Consider the following 22,618-nt stretch of genomic DNA (forward strand, 5'->3'; position numbering starts at 1 on the left):
ACCATAACGGTGTAGCTTCCACGCTAGCCATTCAGACCATCCAATCAACAATATGTTTCTCGGCAGCCGATTTGTAGCAAGAATTGACAGCGACAGACACGTGTTTCGCCCATGAGGCTGGGCTCATCAGTATCGCACCGTATTCTGCCACAAATTTATTCGACCACCGCTTTACCAGTCAGTTTAACTCTTATCTTTGTGGAAACAAAGAAAGAGCCAACAAAACCAGCAGGCGCCAGGGCAGAGGACATTGTGAAGAAAGGGGCGTTCTTCCCGGCTATCAGCACAAGGCTGAGCACTCACTAGTACAGCGAGCAGCTGCGATTCGCCAACCATAACGCCAACCATTCGCCAACCATATACCATTATGGTTGGCGAATCGCAGCTGCTCGCTGTACTAGTGAGTGCTCAGCCTTGTGCTGATAGCCGGGAAGAACGCCCCTTTCTTCACAATGTCCTCTGCCCTGGCGCCTGCTGGTTTTGTTGGCTCTTTCTTTGTTTCCACAAAGATAAGAGTTAAACTGACTGGTAAAGCGGTGGTCGAATAAATTTGTGGCAGAATACGGTGCGATACTGATGAGCCCAGCCTCATGGGCGAAACACGTGTCTGTCGCTGTCAATTCTTGCTACAAATCGGCTGCCGAGAAACATATTGTTGATTGGATGGTCTGAATGGCTAGCGTGGAAGCTACACCGTTATGGTTGGCGAATCGCAGCTGCTCGCTGTACTAGTGAGTGCTCAGCCTTGTGCTGATAGCCGGGAAGAACGCCCCTTTCTTCACAATGTCCTCTGCCCTGGCGCCTGCTGGTTTTGTTGGCTCTTTCTTTGTTTCCACAAAGATAAGAGTTAAACTGACTGGTAAAGCGGTGGTCGAATAAATTTGTGGCAGAATACGGTGCGATACTGATGAGCCCAGCCTCATGGGCGAAACACGTGTCTGTCGCTGTCAATTCTTGCTACAAATCGGCTGCCGAGAAACATATTAGCTTACTAAGTTACGAAAAGAAATTTACATCAATCATGTTCTTTTGTCCAAAGAAGAAAATTGAAGTATTTCGGACACACAATAAGGCAAAACTTGTTACAAAGATCATTAATAGAAGGAAAGATAAACGGTAAAAGAAACAAAGGCAGACCAAAAATGATTTGGACAACAAGCATCACTAAATGTACAAAATTAAGTTATGCAAATGCAGTACGAACAGCTCATGGTCGAGAACAATGACGCATTGTATCCAACCCTCAATACGAGAAAGGAACATATCATGTTGTTCATGTTCATATTATCATTCATAACACTGTGCTGCGTTAATTTTAAGGTTACTAAAGTATTGACGGTTCTTAGTGTACTTTTTGATGCTGAATCCAAAACTGTTATCCGTTTTCTTCCATCAGGTCTAGTTTTTTGGCAAATTGCATTTGAAATTTTCGACAACTGCTGCTTTCAGCGTCTTGCGATTGAGATTTGTGATGTCATAAAAATGATTTAGCAAATGAATTTAGTTTTGATGAAACTTCAGTGACATCACAATGAGAAGAACATGACGAATGCACCCGATGCTTGAAATGTTAAACATATGAACTGGTTTTTACAGGCTGCGTTAGTGTGCAGTTAAGATGATAGTTATTGTATTTTATTTGGAAATTAACTATGTAAAGACTTATGTGCACTCAATACTTTACCACGTCAGTATATTTGACGCGTTTGTGTAATAATGATAAGTTTTGTTTTTACAGTACAATGAGAAAGTGCAAAAATGATGCAGACAGGTTCTGTTATATATGTGGCAAGGTCACCCTGCATAGTCGCCAAGCAAAAATTATGCAGTTTGTTAAGAAAGCATATTATGAGTATTTTGGAGTAAAACTAGGCGATCAGGACAAGGCATTTGCTCCGCACATATGTTGTAGAGCATTCGTTGAAAGCTTGAGATTATGGAGCCTAAAGAAAATAAAGAGCTTTGCTTTTGGTATTCTTATGGTATGGAGAGAAGGAAAAGACCATGTCACTGATTGTTATTTTCGCATGACCAACTTACAAGGTATGCTGATACTTGTACTGTATGGAGGCATTTTCATTTATTGTTTGATTTAAGAGTAACAGTGTTCTTTTTCATTTCAGGAATAAACTGGAAAAACAAACAATATGTGAAGTACCCTGATGTTCCTTCAGCCATGAAACCAGTATCACATGGCCCTGGTATCCCTGTTCCAGAACCACCTGGAAAAATAAGTGAAATGGAGTGTTCTTCATCTGCAGAGAGCGAAGCAAGTGAACAAGACACATGGGATGCAGAGCAAAGTACAAGCCAACCCAAGCCTCTTACACAGCTTGAGCTGAATGACCTAACACGAGATTTAAATCTCACCAAAGAATAGAAGCATAGAAGCCCTGATTAGAAAGAATAGAAGCCCTGATTACGAAGCACAGGTTAAAGAGCTGCTTGAAAGCTTTCAACCCTTGGAGCCCGGATGTCTGTGAAAATGCACTGTCTGAGTTCGCATTCGGATTACTTTCCTGACAACTGTGGTGACTACAGCGAAGAACATGGAGAGAGGTTCCACGAAGACCTTCGCCAGATGGAAGAAAGGTACCAAGGATACTGGGACGTAAACATGCTTGCAGATTACTGTTGGTGCTTAAAAAGATATCTTCCCAATTCCACACAAAGAAGAAAATCTTTGAAGCGACAATTTTTGTCAGCATAAATCACTTGTATTAATATTGTTATTGTATTTATCGTCGGAATATCATCATGTTCCGAACAACGCTTTCTGTGTTAAGCTATTTTGAACACTTCGTTTCTATTTCACACATTGATGTTGGCAAGTATTTTGCATTTAAAACACAATTGTGATGTTAAGTGTTTACGTGCCTATAATGTACATATTAACTTCTACTGTTAGGTTGATCGCCATTGAACAAAATTCTGTGTTAGGAAGCTTTCTTGGTTAGTTGTAAGTGCCTTTACTTCAACTGTGTCATTATATTTTTATAGTATTTAAAATGGCTGTCATTGCAAAAACCTTGCATTCAAATAAAAATACCATCTTGCGAAAATTGACAACATGCATGACCAATTAAGCTACCACAGAAATTAGTTTCTCTGTGCACAATAATGACCAAAGCTAGCATAATTAAATATGTGATAAAAAAAAAACTTGACCTGATTGAAAAAAAATGGTTGCTTTTTTGACTTCAGCGCAAAAAATTGATTCAGAAACACTTAAAACATCTTTGACCTTTGCGAAAAAATTTTCAAACGCAGCACAGTGTAATTAATCAAATTCAAATTATTCATTACTTTCATCAACAGGAAACTTGTTGTTTCGTGTCATATCTTTTTACTAGTTTTCTTGATTTCAGTTTTTGACAAATCATTCCATCACGTTGAGCAAAACCCCAACAGATGCACTTGGTTCAGTAACAACTTTAATATGCCTTTCCACGGCTTGGTTATGGCAAAGATGATTCACACGAAGGGTGTTCTCCTAACGTCATCAATGTCGCTATTAGATAAGCTTTATAGAATGGGTGGTTCTGTCAGCTCCAACACATTCATGTTTACTACTACTAGTTTGTAATAACTTACTACTAGTTAGTAAATTATTTCCTTAAGATCTTACACGCAACAGTTAGCCATCTTGAGTGACACAGCCCACCGACTTCTAATAATGCAAGATCTGCATCCACATCACCAAGAATTACCGCCCAACATATCATGTACGAGTAATACCTGATCCGAACTGAGATCATCCATAATAGCATTTGGTAATTCTGGAAAATTAACACTGGAGATTGCTTTAAATGGAATGGGACTATATCCCAATCAGAAACAGATCCAGATAAGCATTTCCCAATATTTTCAGAAAAGGAATCAGGCCCCTTGGTTGCGCAATCAATTTCCATAAAAACATGATGCAAAGGAAGCTCATTGCAATGGAGCAAACAAATGGCCCACCTATTAATTGTTCCAAGCAGTGAATTGCCCCTCGATGGGCTCCCATCATGGATGCTGTGCCATCGCTACTTATCACACAAAGATGATCCAATAGAACAGTTCCTTCCAATTCGTCATGAAGCACTTTTGCAATACTGATGCCCTTTCCATCTTCAGGAATTACATGAGACCAGTAGAACTCACCAGGTTCCCCTACTATTACATAATGCTCTTCAAGCACAGAATTGCGATAATATTAACCGTTAATTTGGGTAACACTTTGAGTTGAATCTTTTTTTCCATCTACGTATATTCCATCGACGTTTGAATATACAACTCATCATCGTTCTTACTCATTTCTTCAGCTGTATTTAGCTCGTTCTCTTCGCAACTTGCAACGGTCCTATAACCAACGTGGTTTCTTCATTTGTTATAATACCATGGTCTTTCAGAGCAGCGGTTGCTATTACAGAGGCAGCTAAAATTAAAGTTATACTTTTTCATTGAATTTTAATGCAAAAAATCAGTTTTTTGCAAATAACTTAATTTATAAGCATTTTAAAGAAAATAAGTCTCTTAGAGTAAATATAAAAATATGTATTTGGCATCTATAGACATCAAAACCAACCTTCTAGCATGTGTGTATCAAAAGTTATGGTGTATTCAAGAAATTTTGCTCGCTTGTGGCCACCAGGTGGTGGTAGCGCTGCCAATATTGACAGCTACCCCCAAAAAATGTTTTTAAAATCCGTTTTGGGTCATTTGGCCTGTATACAGACCCCATGTTTTTTGATTTGGAAAAAAAATTTTTTTTCACTCCACTCTATCGTATATATTATACTATATAATACTCATACAAGCTATATGTGTATAATACAATTTTGGTAAAGAGGTTACTTTCTTCAACCACAGACATATACAACCAAGCAACCACACGGCATTTAACATAATCAATTAAAATTGAACATAAACTATAAGCTACAAACGTTTTCGGCCATACACACGTTAGCCCTTATCAAGTAACAAAAAAATAACTGCTGATCATATCTACAATGAAAATGAATAACTGATCTAAACATTGAAATTGAAAAATGAAATGCATAATGAAACGGCAGAGCATAAGAGAAAGGCATATCACATGGCGTTTAAATTATGCGAAGCAAAGACGCATCATATGACGCATCAAGAAAAGACGTTGAGTAAATAAGAAGCGCAACTTGAAAAGAAATGCAAAATGAAACGGCATATATGTATAATATTTTACCTTTAGTTGGAGTTTGTGACAAAAAGCTCCAAATTTGCTTTTGTAAAACTCGACCTGCATCACGACATCAATAAGGGTTTTCTCATTAATTTGTGGGGCAGATATCACATTGGGGCAAACTTGAAGCAACTGACGGCATTTGAGCACCTGTTAAAACAAAAAGATATTATACATTTAGTAGCTAAAAGAAAAAATTCTATTTTTCTTCTCTGTTTGAACCTTCTTTGCCACTCTATGGGTCGAGGAGTTTTGCCTTTTACCCCCTTTAGGCAGTGGCGGCGACTCGGTTTAGATGTTTGGGTAGGTGGCTAGCAGCCATTGAATTAATTCGTCAACTTCTATTAATATCTCAAACAAAGTCACTCAATTCATGGCATATTGTTTTATGAAGAACGGAGCGTTCTTCCTGGCTATCAGCACAAGGCTGAGTACTCACTACTACAGCAAGCAATTGCCGAGAAATCACATTGTTTTAGTTATTTGAATTTTACATGTCCATGTCGAAAAGATATTTCCAGTCACAGCAATGGTGTAACATCAATTTTGAGAAAATAAAACTGTGCATATAAAATCAAAACTTTTCTATTTGGAAACTTGGTGGTCTGATTGGACTATAGAAAAACATTTACATATATATTTTTTACACCCTTTGTCTGCAATGCCAGGTAAAGATTGACTATTAACTATCTTACATTTGACAGAACTCAGACTCAAAAGGAGTCTATGTGTCCTTTAGTCATAAACTGGTGCCAGTATTCCAGCAATTGTGCTACTTTTATTGTGCTCAGTATACAACCAGTATACATGACAGCAGATCAAGATATTTACCAGGTGGTCAATGAATATGGAAAGTTGTAGATACCTAAAGAGTTTGCAATGTGAATGATGGGTAGCTGGGTGGGGTAGTACTAGTAAAGTAGATGCCTTTAGCTATCACAGCCACAAAAGCATTGCCAATGAAAACAAAACATTTAGCAGATGTCTGATGAGTACAGTGCTTATTGCAGTGGTTCTCAAACTTTTTCAGCTTGTGGCACATTAGAAAAAAGATAAAACGCACGCGGCACACTTACAAAAGAAGAAAAGTTGCTTTAAAAAAAAATATTTTCACGTGTCAATGCGATGGATGTCAATGCGTGTCAATGCTTGTTTATACCAATATAAGCTTCGACTGAAACGAGGTTGCATGGTTGACAAACATATACCCGAATTTCATCGTCAATTCCAAGCAGTCTCTCTCGTTTACAGCTTTTAATTTCAGTCAAAACAGAAAAGCCATGTTCACATAGCCATGAAGATGCAAATGGTAATATAATTATGATTGCTTTTGCACGGATCATGAAATAGAATTTGGAAGCAGACAGCCAAAACGCATCCAAATTTTTTATGGCAACAGCGTTTGAAAAAATGAGTTGTTTCGTAAATCAATGAGCTGTTCTTCTTCCGCAGAAAGATTGCTTGATTCATTGCTTCCAAATGGTGGGAAGTAATGTTAGCAATAGCTAACATAGCAGCCCAATGGCAATTACCCTGCTGTATCGGCAATGCCATAATTGATTTCATTGTCACATATGCTTATTCATCATCTATTGAAGGAGTTAAAGCGCTTTTAAGTCCCATTATGCTTGTCTGAATTGCTTACTTTAAATATTTATACAGTTCTTTTCCAAAATTTCAAAAAGATTCGCGGCACACTTGAGAATCTGTGGCGGCACACTAGTGTGCCGCGGCACACAGTTTGAGAATCACTGGCTTATTGTAATGAAAGTTGAAGGTACAACTCTTTTTGAGTGATTGGATAGTCTAGATCAGGGGTGGGTAAATTTGTTCAATAAAAGAGTCACTTGCTAAAAGTAACAACCACTGGGGAGCTGCAAAATGTGTGTTGTTAAAATAGGTAAATGATACAAACTGTACATAAAATGGGTCTGCTACTATTCGGTGAGTCCGATTCGGTGAGAGCTCTATTCGGTGATTTTTTTTGAATTTTTTTTCTAATTTATCGGGTACCGTAGCCTAATTATCATTGCCGCTTTTACATCGTTTTAACGTCGCTAAATGTTGAAATAAGACCCTAACCCTCAACCCCAACTCTAAACCCCCAACCCCAACCCTCAAACCCTACCCCCAACCCTAAACCTTACCCCCAAACCATATCCCCCTAACCCCTACCCCTTAACTCCTAACCCTTAACCCCTAACCATATAATGGCAATGATAATTAGGTTACGGTACCCAATAATTTAAAAAAAAATCATCAAATAGGGCTCTCACCGAATAGGAAACCCACTGAATCGGACTCACCGACACGGGCCATTCCGACATAAAATAACTTAACAAAAACAACATTAGGTTTTTGTTTGATTTCTAATTTTTGAAAGTTTGGACTATATAATAAGTGTTATTAAAGTGGCAGTCTTCGAAATTGCCGATGCATGAATGGCACATTAGCGTCAGCAATAAAAATGCCGAAGCCACACGAGTGCTTGTAAGGACCACAAGATTACAAAAAAACTAATTTTCTTAGACTACACCAGACTAGGATGTTGATTTGAATCTTACTATTGCTGGATGTTTTATTTGGGTTACTTCCTACTTGCGCTTTGTCACGGGCCCAGCTGGAAGAATTGAATCTTTTATAAAAATATCACCATGTTTGCATTGATTTAATGCCATTAGATGTCAAATTATTGTAAGCATCTACTCCCTATTGCATCTCGCTTTCCGTTATTTTGTCCAGCTGATACAGCATCTGATGATACCGATTCTGACTACTTGTTTGTGTTGCTCGCAGTGTCCCAATTGTGTCGAAATTATGTTAGCTCAGGCCTCGAAATTCACGGCGGACACGGCGGTCATGTCCGCCGTCACAGCATGTGATGTCCGCGGGAAGTACCATCTAGATCGGTCATATTTGTCCGCCGAGAAATAGCGGTAGAAATCGTCATTGCATAGCACGAGCAATTGTTGCAAATATATAATTTCCTGCGCATTCTAGCGCGCATCTCATCATCATCATAATCCATCGTCGGTTTGTTTCCCACTAGTGGGGGTGGCCGATTGTTTCCGCGCAGCAATTGTTTTAATCCCTTTTCTCCATTTCATCCTGTCCCTTGCATCTTCCTCCTTCAGTCCGACTTTTTTAAATTGATCCTTCACTTGTTGTTTCCACGTTCTTCTTGGACAACCGCGTTTCCTATTTACATCTAGAAAATGTTAATACTGTATCCCTTAGTTTTCATTCAAGCAGGAAAACTTTCGATTTTTACGTTGCTTCAACATTGAATCAGCGTAACAAAGGTGAATTATTCGCTAAGAACCGATGGGAGTACCGGTACTTTTACACTAATTACGCGCAACTTAGTTCAAGCATTGGTTCAAGTCTTATGTCACAATGTCTGGCTTTGACTCGGAGTAATATTGATAAGGCAAGGTTGGTTACAAAATTAGATAATACGAGTAGGCTATTACAGCAAGATGCAGCAAAATTTGTTTAGTTTTGGTATTACAGTAAGAAAGAAAAGGCCCAGGGAAAATTCACTCTCGCTCATATGACTCGCAAAAATAAACCTAAAGAAAAAAGCCTAGTGAAACTTTGCACAACAGAAAATAGTAGCGTTAGTGTAGAAGTTTTTCAACTCGTGTCCAGAGCATTGTGACGCAAGAAGCCACACGACCTCGTTCGGTGGAAGTTAATTAGTTATGCGGCATATTAAGCAGCTACTCGGCGCTTTGACTCTTCAAGCGCACGTTGTTGGTCTGATAAAAGCTTTTCAGAGTCAGTGACTTCGCTGAAATTTTAAAAAGCCTTCTAAACCGTAGCTATAGTTCTCAAATGGCGAAGAATTATCAAGATAAAGTGATTAAGCGTGACGATCGACGCTAAAACTGGTGTGTCCGCCGTGAGACTTAATTTGTCCGCCGAGATAGCTGCTCAGACCGGACACGTTTGTCCGCCATCAACAAAAACGAATTTCGAGGCCTGTAATAGCTTATACGTAAATCGAGGAAAATCTTCTCACAGAGAGCTATTAATTCGTTACCGGTACCTGGTTGAGTAATTAACATTATTTTATGATAATTCAAGGTCGCTAGATGTCGAATTAATGTAAAACAGGGGTTCTTAAACTTTTTGAGCCGCGCCCCCCTTTGACGTGCCATCCAAACTTGCGCCCCACCAAACTACAAAATTAACAAACATTAAAGTGTAATGACTACAGGAATTTATATTTAGCTTTCATCAATGTGAGGGACGTAATTGCTTTTCGGAAACCAAACGTTTTATTCGAGGCTTTGTAGCTGATAATGCACACCTCAGATCGGCTTCACAAGCAATAAGTTTGTTTCGATGTTTTGTTTTTATGTTCAGAAGTGTAGAAAAGCCACTTTCGCACAGATAAGTGGACGAAAACGGAAGAAGTGTGCGTATCGCCACGCTACCCACTCTCTTGTATATGTGCAAATATTTAACCCAAAAATCAGTTAGTGGCATTGCTTCATAATCGTCTTTTGCAGTGGAGTTACACTTTATTTCCAAGAATTCCTCTTGCATAACACGAAAGGGATTTCTTGTCATCTTCCATTCTGGAAGGTCGGTGTCACCCAAGTCTGGGAAATAGCATTCGAATTCTTGTTTCAAAAGCTGAAGGAGAGCCTCCACTTCAGCCTTAAGCTCACCTTCCAGTTCAAGTTGCTTTTTGTCAAGTGCAGTATCTAGGTTGGGAAATGAAGCTGCATTTCCTATTTGTATTCGGCGGTGCCAAATGCTCGAATGGAATCATAGCTATTAATCCGGTTAGTATTTCTGCCCTGCAAGAGCAGATTTAAGTTATTGAGGGCCTCGAAAATGTCCACGAGGTATGCCACCTCCAGCTGAAACTTCTCTGATGAAAATGGCAGAAGGAGATCTTGCTTCTCATGAGCTTCCAAAAACAGCATCAGTTCATCTCTCATTTCATACACGCGGGCTAACATATTAGGCTACCTTTCGATAACCAACAAACAGATGTATGGAAGAGGGAGTCTCATGGTTCGAATCCATATCCTTGCACAGCTTGGTAAACAGTCTCGTATTGACGGCACAGGGCACTGGTTTTGACGAAGTTGACGGCTCGTATGATTAGCCTACTGTAAGCTTATCTTTCATTGCAGCTGGTAGAGTCCTGGAGGCCAGAGCCTCACGGTGAATCACGCAGTGAGATTCAATGGCATTGGGACTTTTATCCTGGCAATAAATCCACTTCTAGATCCAATCATTGCTGGAGCACCGTCAGTGCAGACACCCACAAGTTTATCCCATTTTAGACCATTGTTGTCAAAAAATGTGGTGATAACTTGGAATATGTCATGGCAAGGCAAGACTACAACATGGCAAGACTACAACCTACCGGCACTAGACTAAATTAAACTATTTCATTACGATTCCAAAATTTCATTACGCGACGTTTAGTCACATAGTTTGACATCGCTCGCGCCCCCCTTGTGAACCTTTCGCGCCCCCCAAGGAGGGCGCGCCCCCCAGTTTAAGAACCGCTGATGTAAAACAAACGTAAATTTCTTATTTGGCATTGTGGTTAGGCAATATAACCCGCCGGGAAAATTAAATCGATTTGTGCTGACTCGAACGTTGAATCAACCAAAAATTAACTTACTTTCCCTCCCCGTTTGTTATTTAGCGTGAATTACGGTAACAGCATGCGTATAGCGTTGCTCGCTTTATTGCTACTTTTGGTATTATTACATCAAAACAAATTAAACAATGCGGTCTTGATAGACTACTCTAGTATATTTTTCGCTTCTCGTTTTACATGCTTTGGTACAATTTTTTTGTAATAAATGTTCACAGCAATTGCCGAGGCAATTTCAACTTCTGCCGTTTGGCCTTAGCAACGTTTTTGCCGAAGTGAAAATATGTTAATTCCGAAGACTGAAGTGGTACGAATTAAATCTTCCAAGCATTCATTTGTTAGGATTGCAGGATACCATGATTTCACAAACTTCATTTTAGACTATAAAGATTCACAATAATATATCCCGATAAATGCAGAAATGTCTTTTACACTCATGAACCTTTCTTCCAAACTCAATTGTAGTATAACATTAAATAAGAGCCACGTTTCTTGTGTTTCATTCAGTTCCATTTCTAAAGCATACGAGCATGTAGCAAACAGTTGGAAAACTGGACAGCCATAGCCGTGACTAGTACATCACCATTGAATGAATTTACATTAAGGAAATCAAAGCATAATTTTAATTCCTGCAATCTTTGCAATTTAATTTTTGTATTCTTTCAATTTGGTCTGACCTTGCCTCTAACATTTGTTCTGATACTGACACTGAGAAAATCACAGAATGTGTTTAACATTTGTCTCTATAAAACTTTGACTTTGTTTTGAAAACTTTTGAGCTGTGTCTGATATAGACTGTTGAGTTATGAGATGACACTTTCTCAACATTATAATACTATTCAGCTAGAAGAGCCACAAAAAAGATGTTGGCGAGCCACATGCGGCTCGCAAGATGCAGTTTGCCAATAGGGTGGAGTGAAAAAAATTTTTTTTTTCAAATCAAAAAATCAGATTAACCAAAAGTGGCGTATGGACCTAAAACCAACTTCTGAGAAGGTTTTGGGTTTGTGCCACCTACACCGAGGTGGCCCATAATTTTTAAAGGTCATCCGAGGGTCAAATTTCATGAAAATCCCATAACTTGGAAACCGGTTAAGCTAGAATGTTGGTTTTTGGCTTAAAAGTTCCAGAAGGTCCATGTTTATATATGCTCTAATGCAACTTTTGTCTCTATTTTAACTATATAAGCTGATAATAATAAAAAATGACGTTTTAGTTTGAAAGCTATGCAACAAAGAAGTGAAAATGCTATATTTGAACTATTTGCAACCATAGTTGTGTGTTAAGGCATAATAGGTACAAACTGACTAAGTACTGCTTAAAATACTTTCTAAGTAGTTGGTACAAAGGATATGCAAGCAGCAATCATGGATATGTGACAAACAAACTCAATGACAAAAATGATGTAGCAAAGACTCATATGCAATAATGTTGCAATGCTATTTGACATCAAGTTTCAAAATTTACATCTTTGGTTTCCATGAAATTTATAAGAAACTACTTACAATCAGGGTCACATTATAAAAATTATCATGTGGTGAAAAAATATTGAAAACCTTCAACCTGAAAACATTAGGACTATCAAAGTCAGAAAAAATATATTTCTACTCTAATCCATTGCAAATTTGGGCAAGGCTGACTCTGCTTTGGTAAAGACCCTTGATAAAGACCAACCTTAATCCACCACTGTTTGCAATGAGTGTTACAGAAACCATGACATCAACTCATTTATAATTACACATATCCAATAACGATACACAGCCAGGGGCTCCGAGAAGGGGGGGGGGAGTCGGGCAACTTCCCCCCCTAGCATAATATTGTAAAGGAAAAACAAATGCAGAGAAGGATGGATTTGAAACTGCTCAAGTAGGCTTCTTGAATGAGGCAGCTTTATTTTGAATTTCCTATCTGGCCTGGTTACACTTGAAAATGACACAAGCTACAGTTGATCACTTACTCCAAAAATGATATGACCACGAGAGTCAAACCAGCGCTGCATGATCTCGAGCCGGGCGCATAACCACTGAGCTAACACCGGTGGACTTACGCCTGGCCAATGCAGTTTTTGAAGTCAAGGTTCCGTTGGTCAAGCAAAAATAGTAGGCTACACGCTTAGCCAATCGCAGCAGCACCAGTTTTTAAGTTAAAACAATAGAAAACTGATGATGCAGAAATCAGTAGGCTTAACAGGCATCAAATTTTACGTCTTGAAACAGTTTAACAATGCCTACCTTAATACAAGAATGATTCGTTCTTGATGAGATACATTTGAAGTTGCATATGCTATGATCGAAAAATACTTGGAACTGCCTATTTTATTCAAAATTTTTTTTTTTTTTAAGTTGTTACACTATCATTTTAGTGGCAAAAATGGGCCCCCCTCAAACGTGCACAAACGAAAAACTACTCGTTTTTCCTTCACAATATTTTGCTAGGGGGGAAAGTTGCCCGACTTTCCCCCTCTCGGAGCCCCTGGCTGTGTATTGCCACTGGATATGTGTAATTATAAATGAGTTGATGTCATGGTTTCTGTAACACTCATTGCAAACAGTGGTGGATTAAGATTGGTCTTTATCAAGGGTCTTTACCAAAGCAGAGTCAGCCTTGCCCAAATTTGCAATGGATTAGAGTAGAAATATATTTTTTCTGACTTTGATGGTCCTAATGTTTTCAGGTTGAAGGTTTTCAATATTTTTTCACCACATGATATTTTTTATAATGTGACCCTGATTGTAAGTAGTTTCTAATAAATTTCATGGAAACCAAAGATGTAAATTTTGAAACTTAATGTCAAATAGCATTGTAACATTATTGCATTTGAGTCTTTGCTACATTATTTTTGTCATTGAGTTTGTTTGTCACATATCCATGATTGTTGCTTGCATATCCTTTGTACTAACTACTTAGAAGGTATTTTAAGCAGTACTTAGTCAGTTTGTACCTATTATGCTTTAACACATAACTATGGGTGCAAATAATTCAAATATAGCATTTTCAATTCTCCACATTACATAGCTTTCAAACTAAAACGTCATTTTTTATTATTATCAGCTTATATAGTTAAAATAGAGACAAAAGTTGCATTAGAGCATATATAAACATGGACCTTCTGGAACTTTTAAGCCAAAAACCAACATTCTAGCTTAACCGGTTTCCAAGTTATGGGATTTTCATGAAATTTGACCCTCGGATGACCTTTAAAAATTATGGGCCACCTTGGTGTAGATGGCACAAACCCAAAACCTTCTCAGAAGTTGGTTTTAGGTCCATACGCCAATTTTGGTTAATCTGATTTTTTGATTTGAAAAAAAAAATTTTTTTCACTCCACCCTATTTGCCAACCGTTGGTCTAGATCAGAGGTCACCAACCTCCGGCCCGCAGGCCGGAACCGTGAGAACTTGCTCAATTGAGGTCAATGGAGATTCTAAATAGTTGTATAACTTTTTGCAATTTGCATCCAGCCCGCAGGTGTTAGTCTCGCAGCAATCCGGCCATCAGAGAAAAAAAGTTTGGTGACCCCTAGTCTAGATATAATATGTACATTAGAGTGGTTCAAAAAAACACAATTTTCTCGGAATCTTCCTCCACAAGGCTTAAAATGTGCCATCTTCCCATAGAAGTGCCCTTGCAAAAAATTAGACTGATTGGAAGTCGTTTAGAGGTCAATCAGATTTTCACTTTTTTACCACATTCTGCCTATGTCAAACCCTATCGCACACAGGCCGATATTGTGTGCAAGACTTACAGAGAGGGAATGCCCCCTATTGTTTTGAAAACCACAGCAGAGAATGAGCTAGACTTCTATATGATGCATAATTAAACTTCGTGTGTATGTAAACAGATTTATTAACTTAACACCCAACAAAGCAAAATCTTATTTTCATACTAAACTATCGGCAATTCGGCATCTACCATTTTTATTGAAAAACACTCGAAACCAGCAGTAGTCTCATCAGTCATCACTTCAATTATTTTGATAGGTTAAATAAGTTTAAACATAATACAATTTTCCTTTTATCACAAAGAGACATCCATATCACGATAAATGAATTAAAATACAATGTTAGCATCAAGGACTGTGGTGTTAAATCAGATATGACATTCGGCCACTGTTTTCGTCACAGTCTCATTTCAGGCTTTGTTGAGATTAAGGGTTGCTTTGGTTGGCACCGGAAACCTTTTCCTGTAGATGCTTACTAACTGCAGTAGGTACTGGTACTGTTTCTGAGTCTCATGAAAATGATTGAAGTGATGACTGATGAGACTAATGCCGGTTTCGAGTGTTTTTCAATAATAATGGTAGATGCCGAATTGCCGATAGTTTAGTATGGAAATAAGATTTTTGCTTTGTTGGGTGTTAAGTTAATAAATCTGTTTACATACACACTAAGTTTAATTCTGCATCATATAGAAGTCTAGCTCATTCTCTGCTGTGGTTTTCAAGATGATAGCGGGCATTTCCCTCTCTGTAATTCTTGTACACAATATCGGCCTGTGTGCGATAGGGTTTGACATAGGCAGAATGTGGTAAAAAAGTGAAAATCTGATTGACCTTTAAACGACTTCCAATCAGTCTAATTTTTTGCAAGGGCACTTCTATGGGGAAATGGCACATTTTAAGCCTTGTGGAGGAAGATTCTGAGAAAATTGTATTTTTTTGAACCACTCTAATGTACATTGTTAATAATTAATAACCAATAGAATTGCATTATCATTAAATGCTTAATTGCTTGGCCTCTTTTTAGGCAATAAGTGGATTCGAAGAAAATTTTGAAATCAAATATTTTGAAGTTGATCAATGCAGTAACGTCCATCCTGATCATCATTTTTTAAATAAAATATAATACTAAACTAGCTTTGTGTAACGATGTTTTGTAATGATAATGTACAATGATGTAATACTGTTGAGTGTCGGAATGGCCCGATTCGATGAGTCCGATCCCTTAACGGGGAATTTTTTCAATTTTTTTTTTTAATTATCGGGTACCGTGGCCTAATTATCATTGCCGTTTTAGGGTTAGGGGTTAGGAGTTAGGGGTTAGGAGTTAGGGTTAGGGGTTAGAGGTTAGGAACTCACCGAATCGGACTCACCGAATAGTAGCAGACCCGTTGAGTGTTGATATCACCAAGTCAACTTTGTATGTACCTTAACATTAAATGTAACTTTGTACTTTTACTAACTGTGTATGTAGGTACGCTATATGAGGCAAACAAACTGATGTCTAATAGTGCAAAAAGGTGTAGTAGGGTTTATAAAAATAGTTCAATCAACATAGTTTTGTCTTAAACAAGGGGTTCTCAACCAGGGATGCTTTGAGCAAGAAATATGGGATGCCACAGAAAGTACGAGAGGAGTGGATCCTGAACATTAGAGTTAGTTATAAAAAGATGTTAGCTGTGACTTGATACTAAACTTTTTAAAATACATTCAAATAAAGGCACAGTTTCATTGAAGAACTATGTCTAGCTAATTAGCTAAGAAATTCAATTTCATACTTGCAAATGAAAGTTAAACTTTTCACTAGTTGCTTTCACAATGACATGACAAAAGTGTTCTTGAGATGGAAGTTTTACAAAAATTATCGATGAGTCTGACATATTTATGCAAAATTTATTAATTCATAGACACTGATGTTCATTTTCTTTCTGTAAATGTTAAATACCTTTGTTAAGAATATAATAATCATGTTTCCATAACAATTGCACAGTTGTCAAAATCGTAAAATGCCAAGATGTCTTGTCAAACATACTCTGTAGCCTATACTGACAATTGTTCATCATGGGAAAGCTAGGCTATTGACTAAGAATAGACGTTTCATATAATAAAACAAAAGTACCAGTATTTGTGTCATAAAACTTGTCAACTGAAAGAAATTAGAAGCAAGAGACAAAGTATATAAACTTGCTCGTCAAGGAGGTGTCATGCTAAATTAATAAAATCAAATTTACTGCGAGAAAGTGGCATATTTATGCGTCTTTTGCTATGAGTGTTAGAAGAAATTGTATCTTAATTTGAGAAAACGTCAAAACTGTTGAACACAAAAACTTGGGATTTAAAAAATTTTGAAGTCTTACTTAAAGTAGTCTTGAATGATAGGGTGGAGTGAAAAAAATAAAAATCACTAATTCAAAAAACGTCCCCTCTCAATAGTTGCCTTTGGTCCCAAAACTAAGTTTAAAAGTGGTTTTGGGAAGTTGCCTCGAATACTCAGGTGACAACCTTGACGCAAAGGTCATGCGGAGGTCAAATCCCATAAAAATGCCATAACTCTGTGAGCGGTGATGCTAGGGAGATAATTTTGATGCCAAAAGAAGCAGAATGTGCACTTTTCTATCTGTCTCAAAAGAAGTTTTTTTCGAAATTTCGCTAGATATATGGTTATTTTCACAAAATGTAATTTTCGGGTCACATATGAATAACACATAGCATTATGCACAGTTTAACATCACCATAACATAATCACTCCACAAGAAATCAGCATAATGAGTATGATATATCTCTAACCAATGAAACACACATTTGAGTGGTTTTAGAGTAAGCACAAGCACAGGATGGTAACAACAAACAAATATAAAATTGGGTTTCATAATATTACAATAGCCTAGACGACAGACGTTAAATGCCAGTTTTATGCAGGGGGAAATGGTATCGGCAGGAGGACCTAAGATTGAAATTGCTTTTTGGTATTGTATTGCTTCATCAGTTTTTGTGACCGAATCTTTAGCCTGATCAGACCGTCACGTCTGTTGAAGCCAGCTATTGCTGATGAAGCATCGGTTACAAGCTTTATGTGGCACTTCACAGCTTGATTGTGGCATGGGTGGCGGATAATGAGCTTTTCTTCTCTGATTTTTTTGATGTCACAGTTACTCAGGTGTCGATTGGCTGGTGGTTCGTTGGTTTGGTCAGAATTTAAGTTCACAAGTTTGTAGTAAGATTTAGCATGATTGAATTTTCTCACATGGACAGAAGCTACGGATTCTTCCCCATCAGATGGCTCGTTTTGGACTGGTGCTGCTTCGCTTTCAGGCACTTCATTTTCAATTGAAAATTGTTCAATGACCCCTCTCAAACTAAGGATTTTGTTCACAGCTAAATGACGAATATTATGAGTACAGAATCTGCATGGCCGTAATGTTGGGCACTGTTGATGAAGATCTCGAGCTTCTCGAAGTTGGAGGACTTTCCCATGCAAGGTGGCTGACCTTGGCCTGTCACATACCCCGTTTCTATGTTTATGTACAACGACCACAACATTGACAACAATCGTAGAATTTTGCATTAGAGTTTACTTTCCGGCATGGTTTGAAATCAAGCACTTCCACTCGATCGCAGATGGACCGAAAAACTTCTTCAACATGCTACAAAGAGGCGTCAAATTTCCGAACAATAAAGTCAAGAAGATTGCACTGGATGTCCTTAAGCGAAATGCATTCTTTACGCACTAAGAAAACATTCTCCTGGGGATGTTGGCAGATGATGATGAGACAGTTCGTCATTTAGCTGTGAACAAAATCCTTAGTTTGAGAGGGTCATTGAACAATTTTCAATCGAAAATGAAGTGCCTGAAAGCGAAGCAGCACCAGTCCAAAACAAGCCAGCCGATGGGGAAGAATCCGTAGCTTCTGTCCATAAGGGAAAATTCAATGTTCCAGCAATCAACGTTCATGCTAAATCTTACTACAAACTTGTGAACTTAAATTCTGACCAAACCAACAAACCACCAGAAATTCGACACCTGAGTAACTGCGACATCGAAAAAATCAGAGAAGAAAAGCTCATTATGCGCGACCCATGTCATAATTAAGCTGTGGAGTGCCACATAAAGCTTGTAACCAAAGCTTCATCAGCAGTAGCTGGCTTTCAACAGACGTGACGGTCTGATCAGGCTAAAGATTCGGTCATGAAAACTGATGAAGCAATACAATACCAAAAAGCAATTTCAATCTTAGGTCCTCCTGCCGATACCATTTCCCCCTGCATAAAACTGGCATTTAACGTCTGTCGTCTAGGCTATTGTAATATTATGAAACCCAATTTTAATTTGTTTGTTTTTACCATCCTGTGCTTGTGCTTGCTCTAAAACCACTCAAATGTGTGTTTCATTGGTTAGAGATATATCATACTCATTGTGCTGATTTCTTGTGGAGTGATTATGTTATGGTGATGTTAAACTGTGCATAATGCTATGTGTTATTCATATTTGACCTGAAAATTACATTTTGTGAAAATAACCATATATCTAGCGACGGAATGGCCCGATTCGGTGAGAGCCTTTTTCGGTGAGAGCCCTATTCGGTGAGTTTTTTTTTTTAAATTATTGCGCGCCGTAGCCTAATTATCATTGCCGTTATAGGGTTAGGGGGATAGGGGTTAGGGCATAGGGGTTGGGGGTTTTTGGGGTATGGGGGTTTTTGGGGTTGGGGGATTTTGAGGTTGGGGTTTTTGGGGGTTGGGGTTTGCGGTTTTGGGGTTAGGGGGTTTTTGGGGTTGGGGTTTTTTGGGGGTTTGGGTTTGCGGTTTTTGGGGGTTTTGGTTTTTTTGGGGGTTTGAGGTTTTGGGTTTTTTTGGGGTTTGGGTTTTTTGGGGTTTGGGGTTTTTTGGGGGTTTGGGGTTTTGGGTTTTTTTTGGGGGTTTGGGGTTTTTTGGGGGTTTGAGGTTTTGGGTTTTTTTGGGGTTTGGGTTTTTTGGGGGTTTGGGGTTTTTTGGGGGTTTGGGGTTTTGGGGGTTTGGGGTTTTTTGGGGGTTTGGGTTTTTTGGGGGTTTGGGTTTTTTGGGGGTTTAGGGTTTTTTGGGGGTTTGGGGTTTTTTGGGGTTTGGGTTTTTGGGTTTGGGGTTAAGGGTTTTAATTAGGCTACGGTACCCGATAATTTTCAAAAAAAAATTCAAAAAAATCACCAAATAGGGCTCTCACAGAAAAAGGCTCTCACCGAAAAAGGCTCTCACCAAATCGGACTCACCGAATCGGACTCATCTAGAGAAATTTCGAAAAAAATTCTTTTGAGACAGATAGAAAAGTGCACATTCTGCTTCTTTTGGCATCAAAATTATCTCCCTAGCATCACCGCTCACAGAGTTATGGCATTTTTATGGGATTTGACCCCTGCATGACCTTTGCGTCAAGGTTGTCACCTGAGTATTCGAGGTAACTTCTCAAAACCACTTTTAAACTTAGTTTTGGGACAAAAGGCAACTATTGAGAGGGGACGTTTTTTGAATTAGTGATTTTTATTTTTTTCACTCCACCCTATTGAATGACCCACAAAAAAACAGTCACTGCTCACATAACAGTCGTTGCATTAGTAAACGGTAGGTACAAGCACATTGTCATGTAATTGCCATTGTACTACATTGCCCTTTAGCATTTTTTAGGTGAACAAATATATATGTATAAAGTAGAACTTGCCCAGTTCATTACCTCAAGAGGTGAACCAACAAACCATGTAAACAAGTCAAAATCACAGTGACACATATATACATATGGAGCGTCCATGTGCTCTTCATCTGGTGTAATGTCATTGTTGAAAGGTAAAGGTGGGTCCCATACTTGATTCAAGCTTTGGGGGATGAGAAGATAAGGTTCTCATTGTACTAAGCCTTCGGCACTAACGAGAATAGGGTGGCCAGTTCCTTTCTCTCGGCCGCCTTTCCTTCAGCAACTACGCCCACCCAATTTATTACACCCTGGGTAGAGGTGAGCGGTGTTTGTCAACAACCAGCGTAAGCCGGGAGTCAAACCAGGTTTGCATAATTGGAAAGTCAACGCCTTATCCGCTGCGCCATCCCACCGCCTGAAAACAAAACTAGAAAGAACTTTAGATGTGACACATTTACTGTCAATACACAATGTGACTTTTGCCCACGTCTTTTCCATCATAAACTGGGCCTCCAAAGCCGCATACGACATCACTATCTAAAATCAAATTCAATTTGAAAACGAAACCAATGCTCGGACATGAGCTGGAGCCGACGACTGTTTAATGCTTCTCTAAAATCTTGCAACTGAAGACCAGTCGAAATCTTAATTCTGTCAGTTTTTCTTCGTCACTCTGAAACATAACCAACCCTATCCTAGATTACTGCGAAGAAGAAACCATATTTGTACCATTATAACCAATTAGCCATAGTCCAGACCAGCAGAGCAGAGTCCAGATAGCACTGATTGCCACTCTCTTGTCATGGAAAAGTACTAGATTTGACTAAAAAAAAACACTAGATTCACAAAAAAAAACACTAACATTATAAAAACACGATCATTCACATGCATAATGTATAAAAATGTCAGCCAATGGCGTTAGTGAGTGTTAAAAGTCCTTAAAATTGCAAAGTAGAACTGAATTTTTCCTTGAAAGTGAGAGCCCTGAAGTCATAGCCGTAGTCCGTAGGAGAGTAAATTATTTTGGAAGGCGAACAAAATTTTCCCCAAATTTAGCTTTTGCAAATATATTGTCAAAAACGCAATATTACTCACAATCATCTCTGAGGTAGTGTAGTCTAAGAACTCCACACTCATCAAATGTAAGTGACAAAATGTACGGTAAGCCTCCGGTACCATATGGTAGGCTACGCTACCTACTTTAGTCTACTTTGAACACTTTTCACAGTCATTTGTGTGTATTTTTTAAACTATTCATGCTAAATATCTCAAATTTGGTCATCATTGGGTTTAACTAGAAAAAAAACTCGAGTCCACTTTGAAAAGCACTACAAACACATTGATGCAGCCAAACAAAAATAGGTGGGGCTACTTTGAACACTGTCCAAACTTATGCACACCAACTAGGGATGGTAGAAGTAGGGGATTGCTCACTCATAAGTAAGATGGACAACTGGAGGGTCACAATATTACGACTAAATTTAATGCAACTACAGCTTGAGGTTTACTGCCATATGTCGCATACTCAGGTGCAGTTTATATTACCTGCCCATGTGTGTACAAAGTGTGTATCGCCAAAATAAATGTAAGAAATATGTGATATCATGTTCATTTAATAGTATTCAAGTCATGATAATGCAGGGGTAGACTTCACGCAACACCGGTAACGGTAGGTAGTCTCAAACTGCTGTAGTGAAGTTTTGCAGATTTTGTGGGAGCCAAAATTTTAACCAAATATAGCAATTCATTTGATAAGAATAAATGTACCTAAAGGAAGTGGCTACATTTACGGAGCCGTAAATACAGCCGTTCCATGCCTTTTTTTTAATCTTTACGTCGCTTTTACTGCGCATGCGCGCTGGTGCGTATTTTTTTCTTTTTTCTCGAAAAACAAATGAAAAAAAGTGCATATATAACTTCTAAATTCAACCGCTTTTGCCAAGTGAATCTGTGGCGCGTGCAATCTTAGTCTGGCTCGTACTCCCAAGGATATGAGTTTGATACCACCAAGAGGTGTTTCTTTTTTTAAACTAAATTTGAACCCAAAGTGACTCAATCGTTAGGCTACGCAGTTTTGTGGCCGTTAGGGTTAGCAACCCAAAATCACTAGATCTAGTGGAAAAACACTAGGAATGGCGCCATTGACTAGGAGTGGCACCACTGCCCATAGTTGCCAGATTTTTGTCACAAAAAGTAGCAAAATGGCTTGTAAAGCAGCCCAATTTCCGCACGTTGTTTTTCTTTCAAGAAAAACTACGGTACATTTTATTCTGTTAACCAAGTAGATTATTATGTTAACCTAATTAACAGCAAATGCATTATGTATATCAGAATGATTAAAAAGCACCTCGGTGCTACAACATCAAATATTTATTATTATTATTTTATATTTAGCATAATTTTCCAAC

General features: G+C 38.4%; 2 protein-coding genes across 3 annotated transcripts in view; one reads left to right on the forward strand and one right to left on the reverse strand.

Moving 5' to 3' along the window:
* LOC145773916 (uncharacterized) overlaps positions 1-20,712 on the reverse strand; it is a 41,517-nt gene extending 20,805 nt beyond the window's left edge. The window contains exons 1-3 of one of the 2 annotated variants that reach the window (XM_082585043.1): positions 20,253-20,281; positions 16,330-16,479; positions 5,207-5,353 (exon numbers count right to left, since the gene is read on the reverse strand). In XM_082585043.1, coding sequence (XP_082441169.1) covers positions 5,207-5,353; positions 16,330-16,431 — 249 coding nt within the window. In that variant the 5' untranslated portion in view covers positions 16,432-16,479; positions 20,253-20,281. Of the gene's footprint in view, positions 1-5,206; positions 5,354-16,329; positions 16,480-20,252 lie in introns of both variants that reach the window. The other variant, XM_082585050.1, reaches the window with a different exon arrangement.
* On the forward strand, positions 1,734-2,380 carry LOC145774778 (uncharacterized). Its single transcript, XM_082586090.1, has 2 exons — positions 1,734-2,043; positions 2,124-2,380. The coding sequence occupies exons 1-2, from the start codon at positions 1,743-1,745 to the stop codon at positions 2,378-2,380; spliced, it is 558 nt and encodes a 185-aa protein (XP_082442216.1). The 5' UTR covers positions 1,734-1,742.
* Positions 20,713-22,618: the final 1,906 nt, after the last annotated feature.

Source organism: Aplidium turbinatum, chromosome 1 (genome assembly GCF_918807975.1).
Source record: "Aplidium turbinatum chromosome 1, kaAplTurb1.1, whole genome shotgun sequence".
Classification (NCBI taxonomy): Eukaryota; Metazoa; Chordata; class Ascidiacea; order Aplousobranchia; family Polyclinidae; genus Aplidium; species Aplidium turbinatum.

What these genes read in the sequence shown, in the direction of transcription:
- LOC145774778 (XM_082586090.1), top strand. Translation starts at nt 1,743, where the DNA reads ATGAGAAAGTGCAAAAATGATGCAGACAGGTTCTGTTATATATGTGGC. An exon ending in TCGCATGACCAACTTACAAG is followed by an intron (nt 2,044 to 2,123) that starts GTATGCTGATAC and finishes TTTTCATTTCAG; the next exon opens with GAATAAACTGGAAAAACAAA.